This window comes from Microplitis demolitor, chromosome 3 (assembly GCF_026212275.2).
Source record: "Microplitis demolitor isolate Queensland-Clemson2020A chromosome 3, iyMicDemo2.1a, whole genome shotgun sequence".
NCBI lineage: Eukaryota > Metazoa > Arthropoda > Insecta > Hymenoptera > Braconidae > Microplitis > Microplitis demolitor.
In genome coordinates this window covers 15,287,390-15,311,030 of record NC_068547.1, presented here as the reverse complement: position 1 = coordinate 15,311,030, position 23,641 = coordinate 15,287,390, and the positions used below count along the sequence as shown (strand labels likewise).

The following is a 23,641-nucleotide window of genomic DNA, read 5'->3' as shown; positions in this document are numbered from 1 at the left end:
CTCAATCAATTGATCCGAAATCTATTCAGCTAAAAAAATGTTTTTTTCTATCAAAATTCGGATCGTTGAACTAATTGATGACATTTTTTTTTAACGTTAGTAGTTAAAAAACTGCGTCGAATGTCACTTTGAATGTCAAAATCGGTTAATTATTTCCAAAGATATTGCTAATATAAAGTAAAAAGAACAACAATTTACTTCATTATTTGTTTTTGTTATTGTTCATTACTTTTATTTTCGGAATGGAAAGTTGGACATTACTATTTCCGAGCTTAAAGAGCTCAAAAATGTGTTAACAATAGTAATTTCAAGTTGAAAAGGTCAAAAATAGCGGGAAGTTTTAGGGCTAGCCAGCAGGGTCAGACGGTTTTCAGATTTTTTTTTTTTTATTAAAGAAAAATATAAAGTACATAGGTGGCGTTTGGGAACTTTCAATGCAGCCAAGCACTTACAAATTAATACTCTTAATTATACATTTATAAGCTCCCTTAACTTGGCACCTCAAAATTAATTTTTTAGATTTTGTTATAAACAAATCAATTGTCCGTCCAATGTCCGTCAATGTCCGATATAATTTTTTATTTGTCCGATAATTGTTTATTTTTAAAAAATTAAACAAATTTTTGTTCTTAAGTTGGCACTCACTCTCTCTAATCGAATGGTTTTTTTTTTTTAATTTGATAGATTAATTTTTTTTATTGATTTTCCGATTGATAATATTATTTGTCCGATCGTTTTTCTATTTTAAATTAATTTTTTAATTAGTAATTGCCAATGCGCATGCGCAAAAGTAAAACAGCTTTGAGACAGCCGCCATATTTGTTTATACCTCATCAGTGGTTGTACTCCAATATCGGAGTAATTATTGTGAAGGGTGCCAACTTAGAACAAAAATTTGTTTAATTTTTTAAAAATAAACAATTATCGGACAAATAAAAAATTATATCGGACATTGACGGACATTGGACGGACAATTGATTTGTTTATAACAAAATTTAAAAAATTAATTTTGAGGTGCCAAGTTAAGGGAGCTGCCTTATTTGGCGCTCTTGGCTGCACAGTCACGCCTCTTGAGACCGGAATTAAAACTAGAGCGACTGACACGCCGCTCTAGAGTCAAATTCTGCAAACAAGAAACCAGCGCCAACGGGATAAAAACAAACCAGGGGATTTACGCTACAGCTTTGGCAACGAATGCATATAAAATATACACGATAAAACCAAAGTGCTAATATATTTGTTTAAATATTGTTTAATAAATAAAGTTTATATTTTTCATACCTTCGTTCACTTGTAATTATTTAACTAGTGGATTAAGTCAGTGATAAGTCCACATTATCGACTTATGCAGAGACATCTATGAGCTTATTTCAAAATTTCTATATTAGTTTCTATCACTGGTAAGTGTTTTTCATTTGAAAAATATTTATCTCAATCTCGATCGAAAAATATCAGTCGATAAAGATCAATAGTTCGTAATATAATAATAATAATAATAGTAATAACAATAACAATGTGTAACCATTTATATTTACACCTAAACATCTTTCTCACTCTGAATAATGTAAAACGTAATAGAACTATTAAAAATCATTTAATCTCTGTTATATATCATTGCGTAAAAAGTAATTTATAATTTATGTTAATATCAATTGCAATGTGCAAATTAATACATCATATTTCAAAAGTTATTATTGAAAGTGAGCAACGATTCATATATTCATACATCACAAACACTTGAGTAAATAACTACTTGTGGATAAAATTGATAGTTGTAATTTCTGTTATCTATATTCTTGTTTCTATTATATAGTTTCTGAAACACGTAATTTAGGCAATCTTAATATACTCATCTTAATGTCACGAAACCAGAGCACTAAAAGAATCTCAACAATTCAATGGTCAGTATAATTTATAAATTGATAGATGTAAAAACTATAATTAAAATATATAATTTAAAATAATTAAAAAAGATTTAAATTGAATATTTTCTATTCTATGAAATCTTCAGATGGAAAAATACTACTTATGGTTAAAAGCTTCGATTAAATCTTATAAAAACACTAAATTTTCCATTGTTTTTTACTGAATTTCTGTCAAAATGAATCAGAATTTTGCTATTTATATAAAATTTAATCATAACTTTTCAATGGGAATTAATTGAGAACTACGAGCTTAACAATTTGTGTCACACAAATACTTTTCAATCATAAAAAGTTAAAAATTTTGAATAAAAAAAAATTTTAATCGTAGCTAAATTGTTTTTTTTTTTTTTTTTTTTTTTTTTATACGACAGAGGATTTTTAAAGCCTTGCTGACTCTAATAAGAGTGTATCAAGACATCATCTTCAGACAATGCCTTGTAGATAGTTAAAAATTTATTATCTCGCATTTAAAAATATATTAAGTGTCAGTACACTGGTAACAGGCGTTTTGATCCCCGGACAAAATATCTCCAGACAAAATATTACCAAGGCAACGTGAACTTTTGATAAAATATCTTCTTGATCATTAATTAATTTTTTACGCTGCTAGTAATTTGCACATAGATATTTTTAAAAAAACTCATAAATATATGTCTGTATTTTCCATACATTCGTGTAGAATGGATTTATTTTCTAATAAACATACATAAAATCCATGAAAAAAGGGCACAACACGATAACAAGCGTATGTGTTGGTCTATTTTCGAATAAAATCAGAGAAAATTCATGATATAAGGGCACATCACGACAACAAGCATGTGTTGGTCTATTTTTGAATAAATTCGAAAGTACAAATGTTGATGACCATAATAATAAAAAAATATTTTTATAATATTGAAATTACGTAATATAATAAAAATATCATGATATTATGTACTTGTAATAAGTTGTTGATTCGATTTTTATTACGTAAGCTACCCATGCAGGAGCTGCCAGAGTTGAACGACAGGCCCCTACTTGCCCAGCACGTGGGAACGTGCCCATGCTTGGCTCACGATTAGGTACTCAGTCCTGGCTGATTTAGTAACATTAGTAGCTTTGTCCAGTAGCTACCGTTCAGACCCAGAAATCAGAAGGACGGCAGTTCGCGCCAAGAGCCTAGCAGAATTTTCACCAAGGTTTTTTCATATCATTTACCTTCTTTAGATAGTTTAACCGTTAATGATCATGAACTCTACGAGGTTAATAATAATAAAATTTTTTTTAAATTAAAATTATTCGTTTTCTCGATGTATTGGCCAGGTCTGGCAACGAAGCTTGGGCCAGGCCTGGCAACCAAGCATGGACGAGGTCTGGTAGCCATGCATGGCCCGAGATTATCATTCCAGACTTTTACCAGAACTGGACCAAGACTGGCTTACAAGCCTGGCCCAAGGTTCTACAAAGTTGGGCCAAGTCTGGGCCAACCTGGGCCCGTGGTGCTTTCCTCTCTGGGTACCTGAGAATATTTAAGTATTTAATATTTTTTTTAATCAGAATATGAATTGAAAAAATATTGATTATTGCATGATGATATTTTGTCATCGAGAAATTTTGACCAAAGATATTTTGTCCAGGGATATTTTGTCCGGGGATCGAAACGCATGGAACCCAGTACACTGTATAACTAATGCACAAAAAAACACATGTCGAGATCATAATTTCTAAAACATTTTTCTTCATTATTATAATGATAGTAATATTAATTGTAAATGTTATTTTTTATGGCCGCTCAAAATAATTAATTTTTTAAAATCATTTTTCTTAAACAAAGTTATACTATAACAAAAAACTATACCGTAGAACTTCATTATAAGACTATTAGTTTTTCTCAAACTATCGTGATACCTGCTTTATAAAAAAGACAGTAAATAATTTTATAACGAGGACCTACTATAACAGCTTAATTTCATAATTGGTCGATAAAATACTTAAAAAAACACATAAATTTTTTTTTTTTTTTAGATAATAGAATCTGCGAAAGTTGTGCAATATTAAAGAACATGTTTATTAAACACAACTCTATAATTACTCTGGCATGATGTACCTGCGTTCGTTAAAAGGAAAATTAGTACTTTTTATAGGATTTATTATTGGGTTTTTTGTTACACTTTATTTAGCTTCAATTATTGACAATTATTGTGCCTACAATACTAATAATTGTTATGATAAATCAGTGGGATTTCATGAAAGTAATAAAAATCGATATAATGGCAATTTAATAAATGAAAAATTGATAATACGTGCTGTTAAATCATCATATGATGATATAAATTTATCTAAAGACACAGAAGAATCATTGGTTGAAGATGAGCAAAAATTAGAATATGAAAAATGGTTGAAGGATAATAATATTAAATTATCAAATATTGATCTGGATCATCAGTACTATGGATCATTGACTGAAAAAAGTAATTATACATCCTCATTATTGGAGTCTGAATGGCTAAAATCAAAAATAAATATAATATGTGTAGTATTTGTTGATAAAATAAAATTAGCTCGAGCAATATATAATACATGGAGTACAAATTGTAACAAAATATATTTTTTTTCACATAAATTATATGACAATCAACTGCCGATTGTTAAATTATCTGTAAATATTACATCATCGTGGCAATTATTGTGTGAATCAATGCAATACGTATGGAATTTAACAAATGACTCACTGCAATGGATAATATTTGTCAAGGATGATACAATAGTATTATTAGAAAACTTAAGATATTATGTTGCACCATTAAATTACAATGATGGTTATTATTTGGGACATCCAGTTATTTTATGGGGACAAGCTTACAATGTAGCACATGCTGGTTACGTAATGAGTAGAGGATCTGTTAAAAAAATAATCAATCATTTTAATACTCATAATAAATGTTTGTCAGGAGGTAAGTATTGGAAACAAGAAGATTACTATCTTGGTAAACATTTATCAAAATTTAATATTCATCCATCTGATACAAGAGATTATAAATTCCGTGATATATTTCATGGATACTCATTGCAAACTCTATTATGGGGTTTAAATAAACTAGGAAATTATTTTACACGTGCATTGTATCCTACTGGACGTGATTGTTGTTCGCCGAAATCAATAACATTTAATGTCCCTGATGTTGATAGATTGTATACTATTCATTATTATCTTTATCATTTATTTGTATATAACGAAGAATGTAAATACGGAAATAAACCTGCACCTACGCCCGTTCCTGAACATGAGGTAAATATTTATTATAGAATTATTTTTTTATATTTATATAGTATTGTAAATTCTGATTGAAATCTACGATTGAAACCGATTGAATTCGATTGAAAGTAAATCGGATTTCAATCGATTAATCGAAAGGCGCTTGAAGTATCCTCGCAAACTCTGATTAAGATTCACTCGGTTTCAATCAGAAAATAATATTAATTTTTTAGACTTTTTTCTGATTAAAATCTTCTTAGATTATAATCTTCTTGAAGATAATAATTATATTTGATTTTCAATCAGAGTCTATCACAAGTTTCAATCAGGGAATGAAATTAATCATGTAATTAAATATTAATTATTTAAATTTAGGTATGGAAATTAGTGTTGAAAGATGAATTCAATATAACTTATTATGATAATATTACAAATGATCTCTACTTCAAGCTTTGGAAATTCAAATATGTTGATCCAACCCAAATAGGTAATCTGAAAGATGATGATTATAGTAACATAACAAATTTTTTTGAAGCGCTTTGGTCGAAGCAAGAATCCGATAAGATGAATAATAATTAAATTTACAATCATTAATTAACTCCTTTTAATTATTTGATTTGACAGTATTATTTTTATTAGACATGGTAGAAATAGTATAATTAGTACAGTATCTATGATTATAATACTGATTTAATGATAGTTATTTTTTGTTATTACTATCTGAAAATTTTGAATTACATACAGTACATTAATTTATCCGTCCTATCATACATATATTTATACGTGATTGTTGCAATATCAAAATAGACTATTATTTATACAAATCTACATTGTTAATAAAATGATAAAAATTTATTATATTTAATATGAACTTGGATGCTAAAATTTATTTATCAAATAGAAAAAATTTAAACGCAGTGTTTTCAAACTTTAATCTGTGATAAGGAATGTCGCTGCTTGTCCTTGAATAATAGTGGCATGTGATAATGCAATTTTTATTTATAATACAGTCTATGTACAAGCAATTACAATGTTTTTATGATAAGATGTCATGTAAATAATAGACTATAGTTTTTAAAATTGTCATGATAACTAAGCGTCAAAGTCGTGCATTTATTATTATTATTATTATTATTATTATTATTATTATTATTTTTTTTTTTTTTTAAAGTGCAAAGTGATTTGGTTCAAATTTAATTTTTTTATGGCTGTGACGTCGTCTATTAGTATCAAGTATCCAGCTTACAATTTATTGGTTGATAATTATATCGATAAAATGTACAACTTTGAGTACGTTATTTATTTATTTTTTTAAATTAGTAATTTTTTTTTTTAATTAATTGATTGTTTTAATTGTAATAATTTATTATACGATCAGCCTCTCGCCATCCTGATTCAATAGCTCCATGAACTGTAGAATAGTGTGGAGCTGTAGCTTCACCAGCAAACTGCAGTACCTATAAAATAAAGTCGACAATAAATTTACTGTTGATATCTAATATCTATATATATATTGTAACGAATTATTAGGATTTGTACAGGTTTATTATTTTGAATGATTGGTTTTGCATAATCTTCAATGTGAGCACCAGCTATGTCAGCTTGTACTCCGCGATAACTATAAGTCCCAAGAAAGTTTTCATTGGTCGCCCAAAGACTCCTAAAAAAAAAAAATAGTTATATAGACTCATATTAAAAATTTGATTACTAAAAAATATGTTTTACCGTTTTATTACAGTAGGTTCTGTAAGATTGTAAGCTTTTCCGAAAAATTTAGTTATAAGTTCTTTCACATGTTCTTGAAAGAATACTTCGGGAGTCAGTTCCATATGACGTACATAACGTCCGGTCACCCAAAAAAGAAGAAGCTTTGGTCGATGTTCCACTCGCATTCCTAGAGATACTCCAAGCATCCATTTTTTCGGAGGCTAAAGAAAAATAAATATAATAAACAAAAAATAAATATTTAAAATGTGATAAATTTATAAAACCCATACGTCATCTTCAATCTGTTTTTTATCTTCCTCTGTCCAATAAAAAGCTCTTACGTAAACTGGGTCGTCTAACCACCAAGGATTTTCGTAGTAGACAATTATTTTAGCCACACGCCCGAATGAAAGATTCTATAAAAATTTATTACTATAATAATTTAAAAAAAAATCGAGCGACAATAGAGCACCCTCAGCGTTGTCGCGCTCGAGGTATTCAATTAATTGTATCACAATCTATAATTGCTAGAAAAATAATTACTTTAATTGCATTTAGTTTTTTCTCAGGTAACGGTGGACTGAATAACTTATTGTGATTTTTTTGAAGTACACCTAAAGACGGTGTGAAGATCACATGATCAGCTAAATATGATTGTTGATTACTTGTTGTTACTTTTACGAGCGTGTTATCGTATTTTATTTTAGATACTTTGGTATTCAATTTAGTTATAAACTTCATTGGAAGTTCTTCTTCTGGATTTGGATATTTTTTCTACAGAAATAATATTAATAATTTTCTATTTCATAATTTAAATTATTTAAATGTAGGACAATAAGGATTTACCATAAGAATATCTAAAATAGTAGCGTAAGTACGTTGCTTCCAATTGTTTGCTTGATCTCCTTCGCACTCTAAATAATCTCTTTCACCTTCTGCTGATAATTCAAACCAATTTTCTCCGCCATCATAAATCATTTGCATCAAATTTAATAAATGAAGCAGTGGTTTCTGTTTATCAGCAGATATTTCTGGATGATTTTCGAAATATTCATTAAACCTAAAAATTAAAGAGAAAATAAATTAGTTGATAAGAATTAATCCCAAGTTATCATCATTTGTTATATATATTATTTTATATTCACTTCTTTACTGTATATTCGCCAAGCGAACCAGTTTTCAAACTATGAATAGCGTCGCCTACCGATTCAGTTATGTCATTGAGATGTCTAATTAATTGAGTTGCTACTTTTTCGGGTATTTGATCCCCAGAGGATCCAAATATTTTTGATGTTAAATAGAATTCATTGTTCTCAGTAGATCGCTGTAGTAACCCGAACGGGGTTGCTAATTTAAATGCAACATTATCTTTTTCCCCATGAACCCACTCAGCTCCGATGTCTATTAAATATTCACCTTGAATATAAAATGAATAAATCATGCTGATAAATACATTGATAAAAAATCTTTGCAATTAATAGTATTTTTGAATTTATTTAAATTATTTAAATTTTACCAATTTTTATGGAATGAATTCTCCCGCCTATTCGATTTTCCGCTTCAAAAATAATAATATTACTAAATCCATTTTGAAGAAGTCTTGTAGCTGCTGCAATACCAGATGCACCTGAACCGACAATTATAATCCGTGGAGATGGATCTTCAAAATACAAAAACACAGTTTATGAAGTACAATAAAATTATAAATTGCATTGTCATTCGTTGATAGACAGAAAATAATTGTGGTAAAAATGCGATCCTTTATTTTTGAGACTTATTGTATAAAATAGATTCACGGAAAAAAGAAAATAGTAAAAATTACAATTTCGCATAGTAACGTGGTGCTTTGAATGGAAAACTATGAAGTACAGTTTCAAATAAGAAATTAAGGAGTTTGGTCAATAGTAAATTTTAAACTGTAATGCTTACTGCTGAGAATTATATTTTAGTAAAATTGTGATTATTGTAGGATTTCATCAAATGCTTCCTGTTTTCAATTTCAAGCGTCGCGTTAATATAAAACTGCAATATTTCTTGTGATCTTTTTTGCTTGTATGATGTTAAATAATTTATTTTATTTTATTTATACCACAGTCCATATTTTTTTTTTCCATGATAGGGTTATTTATCTAGACATTTTACTAGAGAGTAGCTCAGCTTCTGGTATTTAAGTATGTATAATTGTTTTTAACTTTCCGCTACGAAAATTGTAAATATTCAAAAAAGGGAAGTTATTGATTTCGGTCCGATTTTTGAAAATCGAGTTATCATCAGATCTCGAGGTTTTGAGGTCCTAGAAAGCTATTCTGACTCCAGGTGGACGCTCGTCCGCATGTGTGTATGGATGTGTGTAAACTAACTATTGTCATACGATATATTTGGAACGAATCAACCGATTTTGATGTGTTTTAGGGCACTTGAATGGACTCATCAAGACTTAGATCTGATTAGATTTTGAAGTTGATCGGTCAAGTAGTTTACGAGTTTTACGAAAAATAAAAATTGAATTTTTTTTTTTTGTTTTTTCTCAGGTAACTCCAACTGCTTACCTGATTTGCCTCTAAATGCAATTCTAAATTTTGATGAACCCTTTCGATTGCTGCCAAGCACGTCCAAATCAGTTGATTCGTTCAAAAGATACCGTATGATAAAAATTAATTATTTTTTAGCTAAATGTATTTTTTTTTTTTTTGGTTGAACAACACAACAACCATTTTTTGACTTCGAAGAGCTCAAAATTTTACAAATAATAACGTTTCGAGCTTTCTCAGTTCAAAAACAGCGGGAAGTTTTGGGGTTGACCCATAGGGTCAACCATTTCCAAATTTTTATTTTAGTTTCTGATTGCATTATTTAATGGTATAATCTGTTGAACATACTATAAGAGGTTCAAACAAATTGTTAAGAATCAAACGCTATAACAATCGATTTCAAATAAAACACTGCATTTTTACGATACTACTGTTATGGATAAATATTAACCCTTAACGGCCACACCTCACCCAGGCCACATAACGGCCACACGGGGTAACTCTTTTTTTTTCAAAGTTTTTTGACGAATTTATTTGAAAGGTATAAGACCTCCAATTCCACTGTTTTTAAGCCTGGGGTGACTAGACACCCCATGTGGCCTTTAAGGGTTAAATTAGATTGGATTTTTTACTATAAAAGTTTATTAAACGATCCGCTTCTCGCCACCCTGATTCGATAGCTCCATGAACTGTACTAGAATGATAAGTTGAAGCTTCACCAGCAAATTGCAGTACCTATGAAATAAAATTATTAATGAAGTTTTTAAATGTACTAAATACACTCATTGTGAAAATATATATACCGGTATGTCGTTTAGTAGGATCGGTTCAGCATAATCTTCAAAATGAGCATCAGCAGCATCGGCCTGCGTCCCATAGAAACTCCAAGTCCCAAGAAAGTTTTCATTAGTATTCCAAGTGGTTCTAAAAAAAAAAAATTAATTACAGATTTTCATTAAAAATTTAATAACCATACACTTTAAATATGTCGGAACATTTTTCGGTACATCAAGTGTAAAAATTTAACAACTATTAAAAAATGTACCGTTTTATTATTGTAGGCTCAGTAAGATTGTATGTGTTTCCATAAAATTTTCTGATGAATTGCTTCATTTGTTTTTGAAATGTCCATTCCGGGAGGGTTTCCATTTCATGAACATGAGGTCCAGTTACCCAAAAAAGAATTAACTTTGGTCTGTGTTCTACTCGAACTCCTGAAGAGATTCCCAGCATCCACCTTTGTTGGAGCTGGAAAAAAATTTAATGAATAAAAGTTTGGTTTATGGTAAGGGTATGTACAATCTTCCATGTGGCTTATCAAAAAATTTAGGTCCGATTTAGCCTAAGAAACATTGGATTCTTAAGCAATAAATGAAAATTTCATATAAATATTTAATTTAAAATTAAGATCTGAAATCTATAAAGCTCATACGTCATTTTCAATTTTGTTTCTATCTTCTTCAGTCCAGTAAATACTCCTTACGTGAACTGGATCATTTAACCACCAAGGATTAGTATAATAAATAATTATTTTAGCCGCATGCCCTATAGAAAGATTCTGAAAAAGTTGTTATAATTAATTAAAAATAATTTAACCATTGCATTAGCTGAAATAATAATTACTCTAATTGCATTAAGTTTTTTAGCAGGCAGCGATGGACTGAATAACCGATTATAATTTTTTTGAAGTACGCCCAATGATGGGGTAAATATTACATGATCAGCAAAATGTTCTCTTCCATCAGTAGTTGTCACTTTTATAGGAGTTTCATCATAATGTATGTTATATACTTTGGTATTTAACTTGGTGATATTTTTCACCGGGAGTTCTTCTTCTGGATTTGGATATTTTTTCTACAACAACAATTACATTCTCATAAAAATATATTGGCTTACGTTTTAGAATATCCCTTTCAAACCTGATTTTTTGTTTTTTGGAATTTTCATGAACCGATTTTTTTCCTGTTATAGTAGGTACTACTGAGTATGGAAATATTGAAAAAGCTTTTACGAAGTTTATAATGTTCGCAAACAGAAACAACCGTTTTTAGTTACGTAAATTTTTATTTTGCTATATTTATTTAACAAAACTTTAATGTCCTCAATTGTGCACGGTAGGTTTGAAAGGGATATAATGATTGCGAAATAACAACAAACCGTCAGTATATCTATGATGGTAGAATATGTACGTCTTCTCCAATTAATTAATTGATCTCCTTCACACACCCCATACTCCTTTAAACCTTTTGCTGAAACATCATGCCAACTTGCTGCAGCATCATTTGCCATTTCCATCATATTCAATAAGTGAAGCAGTGATCTATGTTTATCAGCAGTTATTTCTGGATGATTTTTAAAATATTCATTGAATCTAAAAATGAGATGAAATAAAATAGTTGGTAATAATAAATAATTAGTAAATTATATTTAATAAGTATTGAAAAAATTCACTTCATTTCTGCGTATTCACCAAACGAGCCAGTTTTCAAATGATAGATATCATCGTATATGTTTGAAACATCATCAATAAGATATTTAAACAATGGGGTTGCTATACTTTCAGGAATTACTTCTCCCGATGATCCAAATATTTTCACATTCAAGACGAGTCCACTATCAGAAGACTTTTGAAGAAGGCCTAATGGCCAAGCTAACTCAAATGCAACGTTATCTTTTTCGCCGTGCACCCATTGACCTCCCAAGTCGACTAAATATTCACCTTTAACGTACAATTAATAAAATAGTAAAGTTCACAATATATAATGTTTAGAATCGATTAGCGTCAATTTTAAATTACCCATTTTAGCCGAATAAATTCTTCCACCAACCCGGTTTTCAGCTTCAAGTATAGCGATATTATCAAATCCATTTTCAAGGAGCCTTGAAGCTGCTGCAATACCAGATGCACCTGAACCGACAATTATAATCCGTGGCGGTGCATCTTTGGAACACAAAACACATTAATGTAACAGAATAAAGTTAAAAATTAAATTGTTACATGCTGTGATAAGCAAAAAATTATTATTGTAATAATGCAATCTTTTGTTTTTTAGACTTATTTTATAATAGATGTATGATGTATTGGATTATTTCTCTATGTTATCAATGTCACAGTTCATGTATTTTTTTTTATTATTCAATCGCCTAGAGAATTCTCAATGGAGCAATTATTTTATTATATTAAAGTATAAATAGCATTTCCGGGTGTCTGTTAAAAGATAAATGAGATTCGGATTATTTTATGGTGTGATCTGCAGAACATATTATAAGAGAGCTCAAATCAATTGATAAGAATTAAACGCTTTAACAATTGATCTCAAACAAAACATTACATCTTTACGATATCATTGTCATGGAAAAATATTGAATTTTTTACTATAAAAGTCTATTAAACGATCCGCTTCACGCCATCCTGATTCAATAGCTCCATGAACTGTACCATAATGATGAGTTGAAGCTTCACCAGCAAATTGCAGTACCTATAAAATTTAAATTAAAATTAAATTATCCGGATTCCGGAATACTAAATATACTTAGTGTTGAAATATATACCGGTTTGCCGTTTAGAAAAATCGGTTCCGCATAGTCTTCCAAATGAACATTAGCAACATCGGCCTGCGTCCCACGATAACTCCAAGTCCCAAGATAGTTTTCATTAGTATTCCAAGTAGTCCTGAAAAAAGTTAATTATGGGAAATCGAGGCACGACAGACACTTCCGCAAAGATTTTTGAAAAAAAAAAAAAAAAAAAATAAATAAATAGATAAATCACTCTACGATCGATAATGCGGCATCTTCATGGCATTTGTCACGAAAATAATACAGGCTCGATTCCGTACTATTTAGGGGATATGAGTTCCTAAATATTGATTGATTCACTTTAATTAATATAGAAAATATCATAATTTGAAAAATTCAATTTTTAAGGTAAACAAAGTTTTTAAAAGATTTTGAACAAATGATATTTGGGCGGGGAGAAATTTTTTTTTTTAAGAATAGCAAAATTATGATGAATTTTCCCAACAGATCAAAATAACTTGTGCCCGATGCTAATAAGCCAAAAAAATCATTAGCGGCTTATAGGGGCCGTCATGCTCCGGTTTTTCCTTATTAATTTATAATGGAAGTTCCAGCATAATTACATCAAGCGTACCTCACAATTAATGTAGGCTCAGTAAGACTGTAGGTTTTTCTGAAAAATTTTCTGATGAGTTGTTTTACTTGTTCTTGAAATATGGTTTCCGGAAGGGCTTCCATTTCATCAACATGGGATCCACTTACCCAAAAAAGAATTAACTTTGGTTTGTGTTCCACCCTGTTCACTACAGATACTCCAAGCATCCATCTTTTTTGGGGCTAAAAAAATAAAATTGTAATGAATAAATTTAAAAATTTTAAATGTATAACGCTCATACGTCATTTTCAATTTCGTTTCGATCTTCTTCAGTCCAGTAAATACCCCTCATGAAAACTGGCTCATTCAACCACCAAGGATTTACGTAGTACACGATTATTTTAGCCACATGACCGAAAGAAAGATTCTAAAAATGATTATTGTTATAGTTATATAAAAAATAATTTAACCATTGCATTAGCTGAAATAATAATTACTCTAATTGCATTAAGTTTTTTAGCAGGCAGCGATGGACTGAATAACCGATTATAATTTTTTTGAAGTACGCCCAATGATGGGGTAAATATTACATGATCAGCAAAATGTTCTCTTCCATCAGTAGTTGTCACTTTTACGGGAGTTTCATCGTAATGTATATTAAATATTTTGGTATTTAGTTCGGTGATGTTTTTCACCGGAAGTTCTTCTTCGGGGTTCGGATATTTTTTCTGCAACAAAAATAATTTACGCTAATAAGAAAATGAGGAAAATATTTTCCGAACCCTACCTCAATGATAAAATTAATTAAACTGATTAAATTTAGTACAGTTAGAAAGATTTCTACTTGAATTTATGCCTTTTCATATTTTTAGATATTTTTATATGATATTATGTTCAATATTTTCTTTTATGAGAAATACAAAATATGGACTATGGAATAATAACATACCATAAGTATATCTAAAATGGTAGAATAGGTACGTCTTCTCCAATTGATTCCTTGGTCTCCTTCACAAATATCAAACTCCTTCAAACCTTTTGCTGAGATATCATGCCAATTTGCGGCAGCATCATTGGTAATTTCTAACATATTTAAGAAGTGAAGCAGTGGTTTTCGTTCGTAAACAGTAATTTCTGGATGATTTTCGAAATATTCATTCAATCTAATAATAAAATGAAATAAATGATTTGGTAACAAACAAAAAGTTACATCGAGTAAGTGTAAAAAAAAATTTACTTTATTTCTGCGTACTCTCCGAACGAGCCAGTTTTCAAATTATCTATATCATCATATACGCCTGAAATATTAACGAGATAGTCTACTAATGGGGTTGCTACACTTTCAGGTATTACTTTCCCTGATGATCCAAATATTTTCAGCCCATACTTGAGTTCATATTCACTAAATCTTTGAAGAAGGCCTAATGGCCAAGCTAACTCAAATGCAACGTTATCTTTTTCGCCGTGCACCCACTGAGCTCCCAAATCGATTAAATATTCACCTTTAATATACAAGTTATAAATTATAAAGCTCCCAATAAATGATATTTAGAATCAAGTAGTGTCGATTCAAATTTACCCATTTTAGCAGAATAAACTCTTCCCCCCATCCGATTTTCAGCTTCAAGAATGGTAATATTATTAAATCCATTTTGAAGGAGTCTTGAAGCTGCTGCAATACCTGATGCACCTGAACCGACAATTATGATTCGAGGAGAAATTTTCTCAGAAGACAAAACACAGTTTATGAAACAAAGTAAAATTAAGAACTTCATTGTAACATGAATTTATTAACGAAAAATAGCTATCATACAAATGCAGTCTTTCTTCTTCCAGAACTATTTCACAACAAACGTATGATGTACTTGAGAATCAATTCAATTTCATCACAACTTATACAATATTTTTTTCTAGTCATGTTATCTGTCTTGATAAACTCCGTGACTGTATGCACAAAGGACAACAGTGCATAATAGAGTACCAAATAATTATCGATCTTTCATAAAATATATTTCTATTATGTGACGTCAAAAGTGTCAAAGCTAAACGAAAAATTCCTTTCTTAAAAAATTTCAAGACACAACCCCGATATTTTTAGTTCTTGAATAACATTTATATCCTTCAAATTCGTTTATATAGGTTTAGGCATATATATCCTGAAAACCATTATAAGATATATACAGTAAAAAAGGATCCGTCAAAATCTACACACATCATGTGTAAAACGAACGGTTTACACTTATCTATATGTTATTTTAACATACGCCGTGAGTGTAGAAAAAATAACACACGTATATGTTAAAAGTAAAACTTTTCCAAGAATTCTTTTGTGATGATCGAGAGTATTTATAACATATATTGTATGTTAGTTTGAGAGTAATAATTAAAAAGTGTTATTTTTTAATAAAATAACATTTTTGAGTGTTAAAAAATCACTCGATTAAAACTGGTAAAGCACGATAATAACAGTATGTTAAATTAACACGCGAAAGTGTTGAAAATTCAACACTTGCATATTTAAAACTCGCTTTTTTTACACTTTGACAAATCCTTTTTTACTGTGTATGCGGAATAAAATCTTGATTCAGGCTTATGCAATAAAAAATTTATTGTTACATTAACAAATACGCAATGTACAAATAAAAGTATGTCTTCATTTTCAGTAAATGTAAGAGGTTTTTAATAGCCTTTCCAATTTTAAACCTATTTGAACACCAAATATACTGATGATTTTAAAGCGGCTAAGGTAGCCGTTCGACACGCACGTGGCTCGGGCGATCACCAAAGTTAAGTAGTATCGAGCAGGATTACTACTTGGCTGGGTAACCGTTTAGCCACGCGTCGGGTTCGAACGAAGGTCTTTGATCGTTAGGCGCGGGATGATGATCCAGTGATCGGTAAAATGGAAATTTTATCGATCACTGGAGCTTCACTCAAACCGAAACTGTACTGGCTAGGTTTTCTCTGTGGTTTTCCTACGCTACTACACCTCCATTGCACAAGGGAGGTTGCAGGGCATCACCGTAATGATGCAGTACAGTATAAGCACAAGTCGGATCACAGCCGCACAATTAAGGAGGTAAAAATGAGAAATAGGAGGTTAACAAATAAAAGTATTGAAGCTAAATTGTAATAACCGTAAGGTGAATCAATAAATAAATACCTACCTACTGATAAGATTTTCAAGTTCAAAAAGTTTGTTGAAAGAAAAAAACTTGGATACTGCCTGTACAGAATTTCTCAATTATCGTGGTTATTTTTATTTAAATATTAAAAATACATAGTTCTTTTTTAATTTTTTCTGGGATACATTATTGAAATTTGTGGGTCAGTTATTTTTTGTTTTTTTATATCGATTTTTTTACTATAATAATTGATTAAACGATCAGCTTCACGCCACCCTGAATCGATTGCTCCATGAACTGTAGAATGGTGAGCAGTTGTAGCTTCACCAGCAAACTGAAGTACCTATAAAATAAAATTATTATTAATGCCTAATATACACTGATCGCAGAAATTGAAGGATAAAAAAAAATTCAGAATTTTTAAGCGATTTTTAACATGCTGTACCTAACTCAGAAGAAAATGGTCGTACGGCAAAAATAAAGAAAGCAAATTGTAGCTTCAAGTTTCTTGTTTTCAGATCCGGACTTCAAAATTTTTTATCATCCACGGTTCTGGAGTAATTCTAAGAAAACCACCCTAGTGGATCCCAATTTTCCAAATTTTTGCTCGTCTTAAATAAAGTTTATGGACTTCAATAAATTTTTTTTAGTAATCTTACCTTATGACTCTTTTAGGTGATTTGCTGCCCTTAAAAAGTCTCTACGACGATTTGGCACGGAGTTATCATTGATCAAAGCAAAAAAGTCCATGTTAACTTTGACAATCAATAACTCGGTACATATTGGTCGACCAGGGAATAGAAGTGGGGTTTTGAAAATTCCAAAAGATTCTCTTGAAGACACAAATAGTGGCTTTTGATAAAAAAAATTGTTTTGAAGCGACAATGTTGATTAAAATAAGGTTATTTTGCGGTGGTTTTGTTAGGATTACTCCAGAACCGTGAATGATAAAAAATTTTGTAATCCAGATCAGAAAACTAGGAACTTAAAGCTGTAATTGGCTATCTTTATTTTTGCCGCACGACCATTTCCTTTCGAGTTACAGCATGTTAAAAATCGCTTAAAAATTTACAATTTTTTTTTATATCCTTTAATTTCTGCGACCAGTGTATATATATGGGGCATTAAACGTTAAATCACCGAGCTTTTTACGCGATCTGCTTTGATTTTGCTCATTTTTTTTGTATATTTTAATATATACTGAAAGCCGCTTGTATACCAATTTTTAGCCTTTTATTCGGAACTGTTACTGAACCATTGATTTTTTTAATTTTAAAGTAAAAAATTTTCGTTTAACGATAGAATAATTAAAAATATCGATATCCAAAAAAAGTCGGACGTTGTTTTTTACGTCTTGACATCCACTTTCAGGAAAAAAATCTAGGCAACGGTTGGCCCTACGGGCCAGCCCCAACATTTCCCGCTGTTGTCGAGCTCAAGGAGCTCGAAAGTACTCTTGCGTGCGAATGTTTTTTATGAGCTTTTCAAGCTCAAACAAGTTACGTTTTATGTTAAAGTTTAAAAATTTGAGAATCAAAAATAATTAACGAACAAGCGTTTTCCACGACTCATAATGCGGAGCATTAGAGACTGCTTTTTTGAACTTTTATTCATGATAAGTGATTGAAATAAAAATTTGAATGAGTTTTGACTCAGACCAGAGAATTGATACATGAAATATCCGAAAAAAAATTTAAAACGGTGTTTTTTCATTTTCTGTGTTGATAATACACTACTGGAAAAAATTAAAGGACCAAAAAAAAATTCCAAATTTTTAGGTGATTTTCAACAGGCCGTAACTTCGAAAGAAATGGTTGTACAAGGAAGAAAAAAAAAAGGAAATTGTAGCTCCAAGTGTCTTTTTTTTGGGTTAGAACTTTAAAAATTTTTAGCGTCAGCGGTTTTTGAGTAGGCGTGGGAAACTTTTTTTTTTGCTTAACCACTATAAAGATCAGATACTTTCATTATTCAGCTTTAATTTCATTTTTTATAGACCGTGATACGTCCACTTGTCGCCGAGATATCGGTCTTCAAATGGAAAAGGATCCTTTTGTCTTTGATTATCGATATCTCAGCAACCAATGATCGCACAGAAAGTTAATGGTGGGTTTTAAAAACTTAAATAAATTCCCTTGAATTTAAAAATATATATCTCGGCGACAAGTGGACGTATCACGGTCTATAAAAAATGAAATTAAAGCTGAATAATGAAAGTATCTGATCCTTATAGTGGTTAAGCAAAAAAAAAAAGTTTCCCACGCCTACTCAAAAACCGCTGACGCTAAAAATTTTCGAAGTTCTAATCCAAAAAATAGACACTTGGAGCTACAATTTCCTTTTTTTTTCTTCCTTGTACGACCAATTCTTTCGAAGTTACGGCCTGTTGAAAATCACCCAAAAATTTGGAGGTTTTTTTTGATCCGTTAATTTTTTCCAGTAGTGTATCATTTAAACTAAAGAACGACTTAAATATTACGTTATTTGGTGATTGAAATATACTATGAAGACGAAGAGTTAATATGATTTTGAATACATTTTAGTACATTATATTATGATTTATACGGGAAAAATAATGTAAGATAAAAAAGATGTTATTTTTTAAACTTTTTGACGCCGGTTTGTTTTGAACTTATCAACCAATTTTGACGTTCAATATCACAATTGATGCGTTTTATTTTCTAGAGCTCATTAGTTTTTCAAATTGATTGATTTCGCCGTTTTGACGATATTTAGAAAAATCCGTTTCTTAGTAGTTCTTTCTCAAACGATTTCTTTCAGACAAATTATTCGATTGAGATAGCTCTTGCGGCTATCGACGCGTATATTAAGTTCTAAAGTAGATTAGATTTTAGAATCGATTCATGAAGTCGTTCCTGAGAAAATTGAAAAAATCTAATTTTTTTTTTGTATATATTAATTTTCTCAGAGTCTATTCGATCGAATGATCCACACAGGCGGATATTGTTCTGAAAATAGTCAGAATAGCTTCCTAGAAGCTTAAAACGTCGACATCTGATGAAATTTCGATTTTCGAAAATTAGGGTGAAAACAATAACTTCCCGAATTTTTTAAAAATCGCCGATATTCTTAGCGGGAAGTTAAAAATTATTTGAAGTAATCATTAATATATATTAATACATGGATAACTTCAGCAGTCGGTAAAAAATTCGCAAAATTACGCCTTAATCAAATCACATCGTGGAAGTAAAGGCATATTTACTTCCAGAAAGTTTTCACTCTACAGTACTAGAAAAAAGGGTAAGAAAACAATCGTTAAGTGTAAAAAAATAATAATAAAATGAATAATAACAAGTGTAAGTAACACGACCGAATAAAGTATTTTGAATTGATTAAAATGATTGGATCGTCAACAATAAAATTATTTTTAATGTTATTGTGATATATTTAGTGGAAATAAGTTAAATTAAAGATAATTTCATTAAAAAAAAAAAAATTTTAATTTAAATTTTAATATTAAAAAAAAAAAAAATAGAAATAATTGCGATCACATCTTGAACTGACGCTTAAAAGTTATGTTATTTGGAGAAAAATTTTATAAAAAATTTTTTAAAAAATTGCAAGCGCAGAATTTTTTGAAAATGTTGATTTTAATCTTTAAAAGTTAATAGCTAATCGATGAGTATTTCAAATAATTTTTTTCCTGAAAGTATATGTCAAGTCGAAAATAATGATATCCGACTTTTTATGGATATCGATAGTTATTTTTCTAGCATTAATTGAAAATTTTTCACCTTAAAATTTAAAAAATCAATAGTTCGGTAACGGTTTGGAATAAAAGGCTCAAAATTGGTGCACAAGCAGCTTTCTGTATGTATTAGAACATATAAAAAAATGAGCGAAATCAAAGTTCGCGTGAAAAACTCGGTGATTTGACGTGGAACGTCCCATCGATATTATTAGAATATGTACAGGTTTATTATTTTGAATGATTGGTTCTGCATAATCTTCAATGTGAGCACCAGCTATGTCAGCTTGTACTCCGCGATAACTATAAGTCCCAAGAAAGTTTTCATTGGTCGCCCAAAGACTCCTAAAAAAAAAAATAGTTAAATAGACTTATATTAGAAATTTGATTACTAAAAAAAATGTTTTACCGTTTTATTACAGTAGGTTCTGTAAGATTGTAAGCTTTTCCGAAAAATTTAGTTATAAGTTCTTTCACATGTTCTTGAAAGAATACTTCGGGAGTCAGTTCCATATGACGTACATAACGTCCGGTCACCCAAAAAAGAAGAAGCTTTGGTCGATGTTCCACTCGCATTCCTAGTGACACTCCAAGCATCCATTTTTTCGGAGGCTAAAAAAAAAAACAAATACAGTCTAATCGCATTATAAGTCCGCTTAGTGTCTCTCTCATATTAGCGCGAGTCTGGTTAAAAGAAAAAGATACAAGCCGGACTTATAACGCGATTCGACTGTATAATAAACAAAAAACAAATATTTGAAATATAAAAAATTTATAAAACCCATACATCATTTTCAATTTTCTTTTTATCTTCTTGAGTCCAATAAATAGCCCTTATGTAAACTGGGTCGTCTAACCACCAAGGATTTTCGTAGTAGACAATTATTTTAGCCACACGCCCGAATGAAAGATTCTACGAAAATTTATTGCTTTAACTATCAACAAGAAAATTTGAACACAATCCGTATTCGCGTGAAAAATAATTACTTTAATTGCATTAAGTTTTCTCTCAGGCAACGATGGATTGAATAACTGATTATAATTTTTTTGAAGCACGCCCAAAGATGGTGTGAAGATTACGTGATCAGCGAAATGTTCTTGACCATTAATTGTTGTAACTTTTACGAGACTATCATCATATTTTATGTTTGATACTTTAGTATTCAATTGAGTCATACTTTTCACTGGAAGTTCTTCTTCTGGATTTGGATATTTTTTCTATTGAAATAATATTAATAATTTTCATGTTCATAATTTAAATTATTTAAATGTAACATAATAAAAATTTACCATAAGTATATCCAAAATTGTCGTATAAGTACGTTCTTTCCAATTGTTTACTTGGTCTCCCTCACATTCTTCGTAATCTCTTTCTCCTATTGCTGACACTTCATGCCAACTTTCTGCTGCTTCCATTACCATTAGCATCAAATTCAATAAATGTAATAATGGTTTATGTTGATCGGTTGTTATTTCCGGATGATTCATAAAGTATGTATTTAACCTAAACAAAATAAGAAAAATAAACTATACAATATACTTTAACAATTATATTACTCTCACTTTCTTTCTGCATATTCACCAAGCGAACCAGTTTTTAACGAATTAATATTATCACCTATGGATTCACTCATGGCATCAAGTTGCATTTGTAACGGATTTGCTATTTTTTCAGGTATTATATGTCCCGATGATCCAAAAATTTTTAATCCAAACTTAAATTCAGTATTTTCACTAAATCTTTCAAGGAGTCCTAATGGCCAGGCTAATTCAAATGCAACATTATTTTTTTCTCCGTGCACCCATTCGGCTCCTATGTCGACTAGATATTCACCTTTAATATATAATTGATTAACAGTAAAGTCCACAATATCTAAAACTTTTACGGAGAAAAATGGGCTTAAGAAATTTACAAAATTTTATTATGCTGTCGACCAAACTGGCATCAGGAAGTTAAGTCGCTAAAAAATTATTATGCCACATCACAAAAAATATTATACCCTTTAAACTTATTGATAAATTGTAATGAATATTTTTTTTCTAAATTAGGAATTACAGTAGAAAATAAAAAATTTCTAGAAAATCACAATAATAATTATAGTGCAGCATAATAATTTTTTGACGACTCAACTTTCTATTTCAAGTTTGACCAACAGCATAAGAAAAATTCGTAAATTTCTTAAGCCCATTTTTCTCCGTGTAGGATAAAGTAGTATCAATTCAATTTTACCGATTTGATCAGAATAAACTCTTCCTCCCATCCGGTTTTCAGCATCAAGTATAGCGATATTATTAAATCCATTTTCAAGAAGCCTTGAAGCTGCTGCAATACCAGATGCACCTGAACCGACAATTATAATCCGTGGAGATGCATCTGCATAAAACGACACAAAGTTTATGAAAAAGAATAAAATTAAAAATCTCATTATAAGATAACTTTATTGGATTAGTTGATTAACCCATACTTTTTTGTATCGGAACAAAATAATGAAAATTTTGGTTTTTTAACTTATTCATTTACATATTCCCATATAAGAATTTTTTTCAATTCTTGAGTAAGTCTGCTCTTAAGATCGATAGGTGCTAGTGTCTTTTTCTACGCATGTGTCTTGTTGCAGATACTTGTGACCAGATTTGAATTGCAAGCCTTATACAAAAAATTCGTGTCACATTATAACTCAATTCTCAAGGAAGACTATAGTTGAAAATAGTAGCGAATGGCTTGCTCAAGATCTATTCAAGACTCAAAATTGACCTTGCATGAGCCTTGAGCAGATTTTGAGCAAATCACGCGTAAGTAACTACTGTGAGTTACTGGTACAAAAAATGAGTCAGACAATTTTTCATTGCACCGCGTTTAAGATATATTTAATATTCTTGCGTACAATACTATGAACAAGACAAAATGATTAAGATCGGATCAGATCAGATTATGTCTTGGCAGATCTATTTATATCTATTTAGATACAATGTCAGATATGATTATATCTAGTCAGATCTGCGTATATCTCGTAAGATCTGATCAGATATAACTATATCTGAACTAAGTACGACATTTGACAAAATCAGATCTCATTATATCTGTTCAGATATAACCATGTATACGTCTTATTTTTAGAGAAAATTGTTTATATCTTGTCAGATCTGCGTATATCTCGTGAGAACTGATCAGATATAACTACATCTGAGCTAAATAGAACACTTAACATAATCAGATCTTATTACATCTGCTTAGATATAATCATTTATGCATTGTATTATTATTGAAAATTGTTCATATCTAGTTATTTACACTCAC

At 30.2% G+C, this 23,641-nt stretch overlaps 4 protein-coding genes across 10 annotated transcripts in view; 1 reads left to right on the top strand and 3 right to left on the bottom strand.

Annotated features, from left to right (window-relative positions):
* The first annotated feature begins 1,312 nt into the window (after positions 1-1,312).
* Positions 1,313-6,288, top strand: LOC103569604 (glycoprotein-N-acetylgalactosamine 3-beta-galactosyltransferase 1). Of its 5 annotated transcripts, none has more exons than XM_053737656.1 (4): positions 1,313-1,400; positions 1,814-1,901; positions 3,930-5,193; positions 5,536-6,288. In XM_053737656.1, the coding sequence occupies exons 3-4, from the start codon at positions 4,003-4,005 to the stop codon at positions 5,737-5,739; spliced, it is 1,395 nt and encodes a 464-aa protein (XP_053593631.1). In that variant the 5' UTR covers positions 1,313-1,400; positions 1,814-1,901; positions 3,930-4,002; the 3' UTR covers positions 5,740-6,288. The 5 variants fall into 5 exon arrangements, with proteins under 5 accessions (XP_053593631.1, XP_053593632.1, XP_053593630.1 ...); XM_053737655.1 differs by lacking the exon at positions 1,313-1,400 and adding an exon at positions 1,412-1,741; XM_053737657.1 differs by lacking the exon at positions 1,814-1,901 and having other exon boundaries at positions 1,315-1,400.
* Positions 6,289-6,537: 249 nt separating this feature from the next.
* On the bottom strand, positions 6,538-14,541 carry LOC103569609 (uncharacterized). Its single transcript, XM_014439984.2, has 21 exons — positions 14,462-14,541; positions 14,010-14,240; positions 13,814-13,939; positions 13,552-13,754; positions 12,951-13,071; positions 12,775-12,877; positions 12,196-12,339; positions 11,850-12,117; positions 11,556-11,769; positions 11,022-11,252; positions 10,831-10,956; positions 10,444-10,646; positions 10,202-10,322; positions 10,031-10,133; positions 8,384-8,527; positions 8,013-8,283; positions 7,714-7,927; positions 7,411-7,641; positions 7,158-7,283; positions 6,886-7,088; positions 6,538-6,820 (listed from the first exon to the last, which is right to left on the bottom strand). The coding sequence occupies exons 1-21, from the start codon at positions 14,462-14,464 to the stop codon at positions 6,643-6,645; spliced, it is 3,564 nt and encodes a 1,187-aa protein (XP_014295470.1). The 5' UTR covers positions 14,465-14,541; the 3' UTR covers positions 6,538-6,642.
* LOC103569608 (spermine oxidase-like) lies at positions 14,473-15,327 on the bottom strand. Its single transcript, XM_008546965.2, has 4 exons — positions 15,092-15,327; positions 14,750-15,014; positions 14,548-14,675; positions 14,473-14,495 (listed from the first exon to the last, which is right to left on the bottom strand). The coding sequence occupies exons 1-4, from the start codon at positions 15,285-15,287 to the stop codon at positions 14,473-14,475; spliced, it is 612 nt and encodes a 203-aa protein (XP_008545187.2). The 5' UTR covers positions 15,288-15,327.
* A 1,453-nt stretch (positions 15,328-16,780) lies between these two features.
* LOC103569607 (spermine oxidase) overlaps positions 16,781-23,641 on the bottom strand; it is a 33,591-nt gene continuing 26,730 nt past the window's right edge. For 2 of the 3 annotated variants that reach the window (XM_053737653.1, XM_014439976.2), the window contains 8 exons: positions 22,574-22,717; positions 21,907-22,177; positions 21,634-21,847; positions 21,331-21,561; positions 21,131-21,256; positions 20,753-20,955; positions 20,568-20,688; positions 16,781-16,980 (listed from right to left, as the gene is read on the bottom strand). In XM_053737653.1, coding sequence (XP_053593628.1) covers positions 16,804-16,980; positions 20,568-20,688; positions 20,753-20,955; positions 21,131-21,256; positions 21,331-21,561; positions 21,634-21,847; positions 21,907-22,177; positions 22,574-22,717 — 1,487 coding nt within the window. In that variant the 3' untranslated portion in view covers positions 16,781-16,803. The remainder of the gene's footprint in view (positions 16,981-20,567; positions 20,689-20,752; positions 20,956-21,130; positions 21,257-21,330; positions 21,562-21,633; positions 21,848-21,906; positions 22,178-22,573; positions 22,718-23,641) is intronic. The other variant, XM_053737652.1, reaches the window with a different exon arrangement.

Coding starts and splice junctions, on each gene's coding strand:
- LOC103569609 (XM_014439984.2), bottom strand. Junction 10,134..10,201: donor TCCTACTAAACGACATACCG/GTATATATATTT, acceptor TTTATTTCATAG/GTACTGCAATTTGCTGGTGA. Junction 8,284..8,383: donor AATTCATTCCATAAAAATTG/GTAAAATTTAAA, acceptor TTTATATTCAAG/GTGAATATTTAATAGACATC.
- LOC103569608 (XM_008546965.2), bottom strand. CDS start 15,287: ATGAAGTTCTTAATTTTACTTTGTTTCATAAACTGTGTTTTGTCTTCT. Junction 15,015..15,091: donor AGTTTATTCTGCTAAAATGG/GTAAATTTGAAT, acceptor TGTATATTAAAG/GTGAATATTTAATCGATTTG. Junction 14,496..14,547: donor GCATGATATCTCAGCAAAAG/GTTTGAAGGAGT, acceptor CAATTGGAGAAG/ACGTACCTATTCTACCATTT.
- LOC103569604 (XM_053737656.1), top strand. CDS start 4,003: ATGATGTACCTGCGTTCGTTAAAAGGAAAATTAGTACTTTTTATAGGA. Junction 5,194..5,535: donor CGCCCGTTCCTGAACATGAG/GTAAATATTTAT, acceptor ATTTAAATTTAG/GTATGGAAATTAGTGTTGAA.